Source organism: Frankliniella occidentalis, unplaced genomic scaffold, assembly GCF_000697945.3.
Source record: "Frankliniella occidentalis isolate FOCC.00 unplaced genomic scaffold, Focc_3.1 Scaffold40, whole genome shotgun sequence".
Lineage (NCBI taxonomy): Eukaryota > Metazoa > Arthropoda > Insecta > Thysanoptera > Thripidae > Frankliniella > Frankliniella occidentalis.
This window is the reverse complement of record NW_026267170.1, coordinates 1,436,805-1,446,873: the sequence shown is the minus strand read 5'-3', so window position 1 is coordinate 1,446,873 and position 10,069 is coordinate 1,436,805. Positions and strand designations below refer to the sequence as shown.

The 10,069-nt window shown below is 42.6% G+C and overlaps 1 protein-coding gene across 1 annotated transcript in view; it reads right to left on the bottom strand.

Annotated features, from left to right (window-relative positions):
- Positions 1–5,414: 5,414 nt before the first annotated feature.
- Positions 5,415–10,069, bottom strand: part of LOC113215154 (centrosomal protein of 162 kDa-like) — a 25,971-nt gene continuing 21,316 nt past the window's right edge. The window contains exons 12-14 of the mRNA XM_026434746.2: positions 8,399–8,565; positions 7,140–7,254; positions 5,415–5,859 (exon numbers count right to left, since the gene is read on the bottom strand). Coding sequence (XP_026290531.1) covers positions 5,599–5,859; positions 7,140–7,254; positions 8,399–8,565 — 543 coding nt within the window. The 3' untranslated portion in view covers positions 5,415–5,598. The remainder of the gene's footprint in view (positions 5,860–7,139; positions 7,255–8,398; positions 8,566–10,069) is intronic.

The window sequence follows — 10,069 nt, the reverse complement described above, 5'->3', positions numbered from 1 at the left end:
AGAATAGTAGCACAAGTAAACAACACGTCCACACGGTACAACAGCTGGAGAGCGAGAGAGAGTGGAAACCGGATACAAAGAGCTGGAGCTACAGCAGCGCGCTTAAGTGGTCACTACCCAAACTACAATAAGGGGCGACATAGTTTCAATAGAGTCCGATAGATGGCAGCAGTCCTCAGGAGAGTGTATAGTTATGTACAAGGAAATTGTGTATTCCAACAAATAGAGTGTCTTACCGAGCTCCAGAATGTGAATTGAGAACTGACCTTAGTTTCCAACAACAGTTACAAAAGAAACATCATGTGGGAGAATCTATCATAGAATTGCTTCCAGGTTTCAAACCAGTGTCTGCCATTAGATTACTTACACCTTGTCCTACTTAGAATTGTAAGGAAAACTTTACTTATGCATTAAGAGCCCTTGAGAAAAGGTTAAATTAAAACTAAATTAGTGTTCAATTACGTGATAATTTGCTGGTAATTTGAGACTGTTAAATTAACATGTCATTAAGTCCGTAATGTAATTACTCAGTAATTTAAATTCATTTAAAACTAATTTATGTTCAATTACTCAGTAATTGAATTTTGGTGGTTTCATTTAATGTTAATGGATGGTAGTTAATTACAATTTAATGAGAAAAAAAGCCAAATTTGGGGAATCGAACCCGCGACTTTCGATACAAAGAAGACTACTTGTACACCGTTCCCTGCCCATCATCAGTGTTAGACATTTACTTTGCGTGGGAAGTTGCTTCAAAGCTGAAAGTTAGGCTTGTTGCAGATGTTGAGAGCAAATGTCTTTGTATTCCTTTTGAAAGGGGCTTTGCAATTATTCCCTTGCTTCATAGGTATTTTTAGTTGGCAAGCAAGATGGTGGATGGTGTCTATAAATTATACCAAATGACTTACTGAATGTTTTCCTTCTGTTGCAGCTAAGTTTTACATTGTGGACTTTGCTGATGGGTCTCAGATTCTGCCATATAACTGGCTTAGAGACGAAGGCTGCAAGTGCCTCTGGCCACCATGGGCTCAACCATCGAGCCAGTTAGACAAACGGGTTCAGACCTTCACATTACCTACTAAGGATTGGATTTTATTTGATGTGGAGAGAATTCGTGCGTTTGGAGGTAAGCTTAGTATCCATTTTCAGAAGCCATCAAAAGAAACACATTTTTTATAGTTGAGTTTTACAGTTTCCTAATTTTGACTTCTTTTCTAGGTGATTTTAAGAAAGTCCGTGCAAAGTTAAAAGAAATTGACAAAGCAACGGCAACAGATTTAAACTCTGGCTCGGATCAGGGGAAGCATAGGAAGCGGAGGAAAAGGACAAAATAGTACGCACGTCTTTTAAACTACGAAACTGATTCTGAAAGTGAGAATCGCCTTTCAGGGGTTCCACAATTCCTTCCTGCACCCTCTACGAAGCCTGCCTCACTTACTTCAAGAAATCATGTAAGGCTATTCTCATGTTTTGATAGCTTCTCATTAAAAAGAGGTCAGTCTAATTTTATGTATTTGCTTTCTAGCTCTCTGGTGGCCAGGGACCAAAATCATTCAAGACTACAAGCCCACCAAAAAGGCCTGACAACAAGGTATTACTTTCTGGTCTAATGTGTTTCTCACAGACTATTTAACTTTACTTTATTTTTTCAGGTGTCTGGTACATCCAAACCGTTTGGTCTCATCGACAATCAATCAGATCAAAATCAACCTAAATCTCCACTTGCATCAAGCAAATCATGTAAGGCTATTCTTATGTCTTGATGTCTTGTCATTAAGAAGTCAGTCTAATTTTATTTATTTGTTGTTTAGCTCTCTGGTGGCTCTGAGGAACAAAGTACATCCAACAATAAGGTACTGGTATTCACTTTCTGGGGTAATGTGTTTCTGACAGACTTTCAATTTGCTTTATATTTTCAGGTTCATACTAAATCTAAAACCTTTTGGCCTCATTGACAATCAAAAGGAACCTAAATCTTCACATGTCAAAAAGGAATTATCCTACTGGAGTAGTGTGTTTCCTGACAAACTTTAATTTTACTTTATTTTTTCAGGTTTCCTGGTGCTCAGTTTGATGACTTGTCTACTATATCTGTCAACTTTGAAAATCTCAATCGGCGCGGCAAGGTAGCATCTACAAGTACACCAATTAAGGCTAATTTACTTGAGTCAAGTTTGATACAAAATGGCGCCTCTTTCCTTCATCTGAAGAAGCCAGCTTCTCCATGCCCTAATAGTTCTAATCTACTTAAGTTGGATTCAGCAGTGAAGAAACCTTCCACTTCACCTGCTTCTTCTCCTTGCCCTAAAAAGAAGGCATTAGAATTGGCTGATTCTATGGGAGAGAGAGGAGTTCATTTTCAGATTTCTATGTCTATGCCTTAATTGTTTCTGATGTTTAAACCTTTGCAAAATTTAGGGCGTATGTCATCACTGGGTTATCTTACTTGAGAAGTAGGGCATTTGAACTGAAAGCAACTCGACTGGCAGTGGCAGGAGGAGTTGATGATGAGGTTTTGAGAGGGCTGCCAACGCTTGGCAAGAATGTTTTCCTTAAATTTGACAAGCACCTTGACGATAAGGCTTATGCGTCAGATGTGGTTGGTACTTAACTTTGCTGAGAGTACATAGTTTTTACTCATTCATCTAGTTAAAATCATTGCTTTTTATTTTTCAGAAGAAGGAATTTTTGCGCCTTAGCGACCATGACCTTGGGGACTATGTTCGAAAGGTTCTAAGCCGTGTTCTGCTTGATGACCTTGCCAAAGAATATAGTTATAACGGGGCTAAAGGAAAAGATGTATTTTAAAATTTAAATTTCAACAGACTTCTTTTCAGTGAGTATTTAATCTGCATAAACCAAGTGGACTTGTGAGTGGATTTTATTAAACCCTATTCTTATTTATTTTTGTCTTGCAAAAGTAATACGTTTATCAAAGCAGTTCTCTCACACTCCAGACAAGCTCTTTATTATTGAAATTAGAAATTGGCTGAAACTGGCTAAACAAAGATCTGAAGCCAAGGCAATTACTGGAGCAAAGAGGGCTTGGTAAGTCTATCATTCATTTACTTTCATTGACTTTCTGTAAATTAGTCCACAAAATTAATTTGCACCCTTGCTTTCTTTCTTTTCTTTAGCAATTCTCAAGAAGATTATTTTGAGATCAACAAACGCAAAAGGTGAGGTCTCAACTGTCTTAAATTTAAAGTTTTGTTTTCTAATCAAGGAAATTTTTTAACATCCATTAAGAAGGAATACCAGATGTTTAACTTACGTATATTTCTTTGTATTTTTTGCCAGGATAATTATCTCATCCTCCCAGATGAATGAAGAAGATGAAGATGACGTTCTAGCTCTTGATTCATCACAATCTTCTCGTGATGACTCCTCCAAGGAGTACTCCAAAGACGAAGCCTCTGGTTCGGAGAGAGGCGAATTTTAATTTCTTAAATGATCAACCAAAAGTACCCGGTGTTTTAAAAGTATGTTTTAGGTTTGGCTTTCTTTGCTGCCTTTCTTTTTAAAAAGGCAGTGAATGATGGCATGTGTTCAATCTTCTCATCTGGGAAAGTGCAATTTTGTTTAAAGTTGTTTTTCAAAAAGTTTTCATTGATCCTTCGTTATTCAGGGTAAATATTGGAAATTTTCATAGATGATATTGAGTATCATTAATCTGTATAGTTCAGAGTTTAAACAGAAGTGTTATATTGTGAATTGAGTGTATAGATAACAAAATGGAGTTGATAATTAAAAAATAAAATACATGACTTCATATGTTCCTTATTGTTCAGATCAGCCGAGTTCCCATTGCCGCCTGGCTGCTAGGCAACATGCAGCACGCTCATGTATACAGTACACGATCTCGCCTGTCGGTTGGCGCTCGTAGGGTACCGATATTCACCTGAAAATGTACATATCTACGATTTTGATGTCTTATAGACGTCTACCAAGTGGCCATAATTGACATCTTAGAGACGTCTAAGATATACGTCTAGGAGTCTATGTGTGGATGTATAATGGACGTTTTTAAGACGTCTAATTTCCGACTGGGACGTCCAATTCGACAAACGCGTGTATTATGCAAACTAAAGTACATAAGCTGGATCGACCTCTGGGCACTAAAGTAAGAATAAAATAGTTAGAATGTTATCTTTTGCCTTTTAGGCCACAGCTTTTTTTTTATTGTCAACAATCTTGGCGGCGCGGGAAACATTTGTTCGAAATCCAAGGTGGCTGTGATAGGTGTTGAACCCTCGACCGTTGGGACTGCAGGCGAGCTCGAAGCCACTGAGCTACGCCAGCGCGATGACGATGGGGACACTCTCAGACCTGTACTGATTTATTTATTAGTAGCTTGTGAAGGTTTTTATGCAGCAGGATTACTGACTAATTTCTTACTTATTCTGTATATTGTTGTAAGTAGCTCACTGATAAAAGAAAACAAATTCAGTAATTAAAAATGAAATTACATCGTATTACTGACGAAAACAGTTGGCAGTAGATTGTAAAGATTTTCTAAGCAGGAATACTGACGAGAAGTGAAAAAAATCAGTTACGGGATGAGAGTGGAGAAACGGAACCAGTCCGATGCCCGCGTCACCAATCTTCACGCGTTAGTTCACGTAGGTTTGGTAATACATTTGCTCGGGCAGCCAAGATTGTAAGGTACTGTAAACAAACCCTGATTAGTCCGAGTAACCCGGAGTAACCATCAAAAATGGTCTGTGTTAACCAAGTGTTGGCTAACTCCACTATTGCAATTTTTTTGGAGACCCGTGAGATTCGTTGACGAACGCGTGTCAGCTACGTAGACAAATAAAGATACGCCCGAGCAGCTACGTCTAATTAGCTATCTCAGGACAACGGATCTTATTTCTCGCATCTGAAATTCTCTCCAACTCATCAAACAGTTTAGATAAAAGAACTGAAAATTTAGTTGGCTGATGCAACAAACACGTAAGCTCTCTAACTGTATTTAGTTGTTAACTAAAGCAGTTTTTTCCGTGCGGCCAGAGTTCTGCATGGCTCCTCACTCTCACAGGACATTCGCAGAACATGAACGACCCATACTCAGGGTCCCGGTAATCTATACTTCAAGTGGTGCAGGTCGAGACGAGGGCTTAACTGAGGAGGTCCTCGGGTCGCGGCGGGACCGGCGGCGGACTATGCGGACTCGCAGGTTGGAGGGGACGAGGTCATATGATCCGCGCGGCACGGGGAAGCGGTCCCGGTGCTCCTGCGGCAGAGCCCACCTGCAAAGGACGGGCCTTCGGGGCTGCAAGGGGGCGAGAAGAGAGGGGCCAGGTCAAAGCAACAAGGTCACGTAATTAGATGAGGACGTAAATGGGAAAATCAGAGGATCGCTCGCTTGTGGGCCAGTGTAATGCTGAGAGTGGTTTAAAAAGCACCGTGTCTTGACTTAAGTTTTACTTTTAATGGCATTAATATTCGTTTACAAGCACATAAAATATGAACTATTAAAATCATACTGAGATCGTTCGGGACTACTCTTACAATGTTGCCACAAATACAACAAGAACATCGATAACACAAAACACAAATCAAACTCTTTGTACTTCTTCCTCAGGTGCCGTGCCGTTAGGCGTGCCTGGTTCGCTCCAGTTCGCGCAGCGCTTCGAGCAGCCGGTCCATCTCGGCCCGGTAGAAGCACAGGTCCCTGTTCTTGTTGAGGAGGCGCACGGACGCCGAGCAGCACGAGTCTTGCCCGTCCTGTTGAGCCCGGCCCTGTCGCTGCTGCAGCAGGTCCCGGACGATGGCCTGCAGCTTGCGCTCCCGTGCCTCGTGCCGTGCCTCCAGATCCATCACTTGTTCCTGCAGTGCCACTAAACGCTGCGCCTCCTGTGGGTTTATCGTATTCGTACTGATTACTATTCACAGCATTTTTATTCTACATAATGAAAACAATCATTCGAGGTGCAAGCTGGCCTATTTAGTGAACGCTTGTACGATTTGGGGCGGTTCCCAGGTTTTTCCATATCTTGCCATTTTTTAATTCGAGGATGATGGATGATTTGAGGTAAAATATGGGCACACACTGTAAAATGGTTACGAACTAAATGCTTTAAAGCGTTACAAAAAATGTTCATTCTTTGTATTGCAAAGAAATTGTTGGCATTACAAAGCAAATGAAGTATTTCGGTAAAGTTGAAATGCAGAAGAATGCAGGAACGAGAAAAAAGAAGTCACCATGTTAAAGTGATTTTCGTCTACTTCTTACCCACATCCTTCTGCATTTCAGCTTTACAGGAATGCTTTATTGTTCGTAAGGCCAGAAAGGTTCTTACGAACAATCGGTTTGCATTACGAAGTATTTGTTCGTAAGCTTACGAAGAAGCAGTTCGTAATACAACGCTTCCACTGTGAAAAAAATTAGGTAGGTTTACGGGAAAATTTTCCTTGACGCAAGTTGTAAATTAACAATTTGTAATCGTAAAAATACATGGAGTATGTATCGAATTCATATCCCTTGGCGAGTAAAAAATGTGTTGTCGTAAATTTACAACTTAAATTATAATTCGAGTTTACAAATATTTTGTAAACTTTCGACAATATTTTTCACAGTGTTCAAAGTCCTTCGCAACCCTGAAAGTTTCTTACAAAGAACTGCTCTTCGTAACGTACAAAGGATTTGGAACCTTTGTAATGCAAACAATTCCTTTGTATTGCGAAAGGGTCGAGGATAATGTGCAGATAGAAGGAACATACGCACGCCCTTAGAGTGAATAGTTATATGATACAGTGAATAGCCGGTTAAAATAGCTCATATGGCCTACACTGTTAAAAAATTATCGTGATTTTTCAAAATTTTCTCTGGTTACTTTTCTATGACGAAAACTTCGTTTTTAACAAATTAGGATGCATCGTTACTTTACAAATTGCTTAGTGAAATCCAAACCTCTAACTAAAGAGAATTAAAATTGTCCATATTTTACATCGTTAGAATTTTTTTTTTTTTTTTTTTTGGAAAATCGTCAAATCACGAAAATTGTTCACAGTGTTTTTGGCGGATCACGCTTGAGCTCGCGCTTCGATCTGGCATAAATATCCGAAGTTTCCGCGTTTTGCTATCATTAATGCGTAGTGTAGGTGTGCGTTATATTATATGGCGCTATACTCACGGGTGAGGCAGCCTCCTTGAGCCGGGTCACCTGCTTGTTGAGGCTGATGACGCTCTTCTCCAGTTGGTCGCGCTCCCGTTTCAGCAGAGCCACCTCGTCGCCCCCATGCTCTGAGCTGAAACCACAACACGGCACAGGGCACACGCCCAACGTCAGGGCGCGGGTGACACGCCTGCGCCCACTCAGCAGCACACCGTGCCACGCCGCACTCCACGACAGAGGAGGCCCAGACGGGAGCGCCTGCAGCCGCAGGGTAGGCAATGCGCCCGACAGCAACGCGCGACAGGGCCCCGCCGGCCTACCTCCCGGGCGCTATGGCGCTGCAATGCCTCGCAAATTGCGAAGGATTTTGATCCTTTTCTCGATCCTTTCGTAACTAAAAAAACCTATGAGTTCTGCAGTTCTTAGTGACGAAACTTTTTACACTGATAAACTAACCGTTCAACTGCTCAACACTTGTAAGTGTGCAACTGCAAGTTGAATACTCGCAAGTGTGCAACTCCACGGCCGTACACCTGCAAGTGTTCAGCTTGGAAGGTGTGCACTTTCAAGTGTGCAACTCCTCGGTTGAATAAGTACTTCCTTGGACTGAACGCATACTGCAGAAAGTGCTCATCCGAGGAGTTGCACACATGCAAGTATTTAACTTGCAGTTTCACAGAGGGGTAGATAACTCCTGAATTAGGTGTACAAAATTTATGAATTGGATTTGAATTGGCCTGAATTGAATTTGAATTGAACAGAATTGGTTGAATTTGTTTGAATTGATTTGAATTATTGCGACCTTATCTTACTGAATTAGCGTGAATTGACTTAAATTGAATGTAAATTGTCTTGAACTGGACTGAATTGCTTGAGTTACTTTTGATTTGGTTTGAATTGTTTTGGATTGTATTGAATTAAATTGAATTGGTTTGAAGTAGTGTGAATTGGGGAGAATTAGGGGTGTACACTTAGCCGGGGAGTTATCCACCCCTCGGTTTTAACACTTACAAGTGTTTAGCAGTTGAACATTCAGTTTATCAGTGTAGACTGTCTCTACCTGGGTTAGGCGATTCCCGCCCCCTCCTCACCGTCTTTCAGTTACCACCAGGCTTTTTGAAGTTGCAGCTGCAGAACTATTCAGTTCGTTACTTACAGCTACAGGACAAAGTTTTTGCCACTTACAATTGAAGATTGGTTCTAGACTTCGACTTAATTTCAGAGTTCATAGAAGGGCATAGTTTAAAACAAATAAAAGTCAGCCGTGACAAACTCACTGCTTGAGCTGCTCCTTGAGGTGCGCGATGACCAGTTGCTGGGTGTAGAGCTGCCCCTGGAGCTCCGCCACTCGGCCCTCGCAGCTGCGGTCCGTCAGCCGCTCGTTGACGCGCTCGCACACGATGCTCTCCAGCTCCTCTTCGTGCTTCGCCTGCAGTCGCGTCAGCTGGAGGCAGAGAAAGAGTGTGAAAGAAAGAGAGAGAGAGAGAGAGAGAGAGAGAGAGAGAGAGAGAGAGAGAGAGAGAGAGAGATCAAAAGAATGGAGCAACAGTGTCTTGTTCGCACCCATCCCGCTTTCTACCTCGCGCCACTCTCCTCTCTTGTTGCTACGGTTCCTACAATAAATCTCCTTTATTTCCTTAGTACATTTATACTTCACTTCCTTTTCTCGCTCTGAACTTATCTTTCCGTGAATACCCTCCGAGGCCCGAGAGGGTTTTCACTAGCGCGTAATACACTGGACACCTATTACTCGTAATGCAATACCTAAAATTAGGGATATATGCTTTAAAATGGTAGAATTTCCATTTCAAAGCCTGTTTATTACCAGCGCAATACATCATAATACACGTAATACAGGTCGGCCGCTCCGACCGTAGTTATGAAAAGGTAGTTGCCTGCTTGCAGACGGAGCGGGGATGTGGGAGGGGATAGGATAGGTAGGTGCAGGCAGGCTAGTCTACCTTTTTAAAACTACGGGGCAGAGCCGCCACCTATGTATGTAATACACTATACACGAAAACTCTGAGCGAAAACCCCCTCGCCGAGACCTAACCTAGACCTTCCACTTCCCCCACCCCTTACGTCTCCTTCACGGCCTCAACCATCGTCGCATTGCTTGCCCGTCACCCTACCAAAACATCCCTCATCGTCTGCCCCACCCACCCGTCGTCTCCCCGACTCACCCCACTTCATCGTCCACTCCACCCCACCCCTCCTCTCGGCCGCCAGACCCACTTTTAGCCCCCCTCACTTCGTTATTTGCAATTCCCGCACTGCACCCTCGCTCCCGGACCAAACCCACTCCCCTCACCACAACACAACAACTCGGAACGGGGCGGGTAGGGGCAGGGTGGGCCGAGAGAGCATGGCGTCGCGGCCTCTCCCGCATGGCCCCCTCCGACAGCCCCATCCCCGCTCCCACCACCCTCGCCCACCCCTCACACCACCACCACCACCACCACCACCACCACCACCGAGTCACCATCACGACCAGAGGGGGCGCCACGCCACCAGCCGCAAAAGTAAATCATAAAGAATAAAACGGAAAGAAAACAATCACGGCGCCTGAAGAAAAACAAGTGCAAGATTCCGACCAACCCTCCCCATTTTAATACACGGCAGCCGGAGAAATAAGCGGATCGAGCTGGATGATAGTCCATCGCTAAAACAGAAAAGTCAGCGAGATATCGAATTGCATAAATTATTTGAGAGGGGAATTTAAAAGTGCGAAATGAAATTAGCGTAGATAGTTCACAATAACATTTTGACCAGGACTGCTTGCAAATGATTTAAATTGTCGAGTTAGCTTGCGAACATTGAGACAACTATAACACGTGGAGCAAACAGCAGAACTAAAGTTGCCTCGGGGCAATATAAGATAACAAACCTCAGCACTTCAAAAATTCGTAATTTAGTTCCCGGAAAGGGGTGGTGAGGATTGGGGGGAA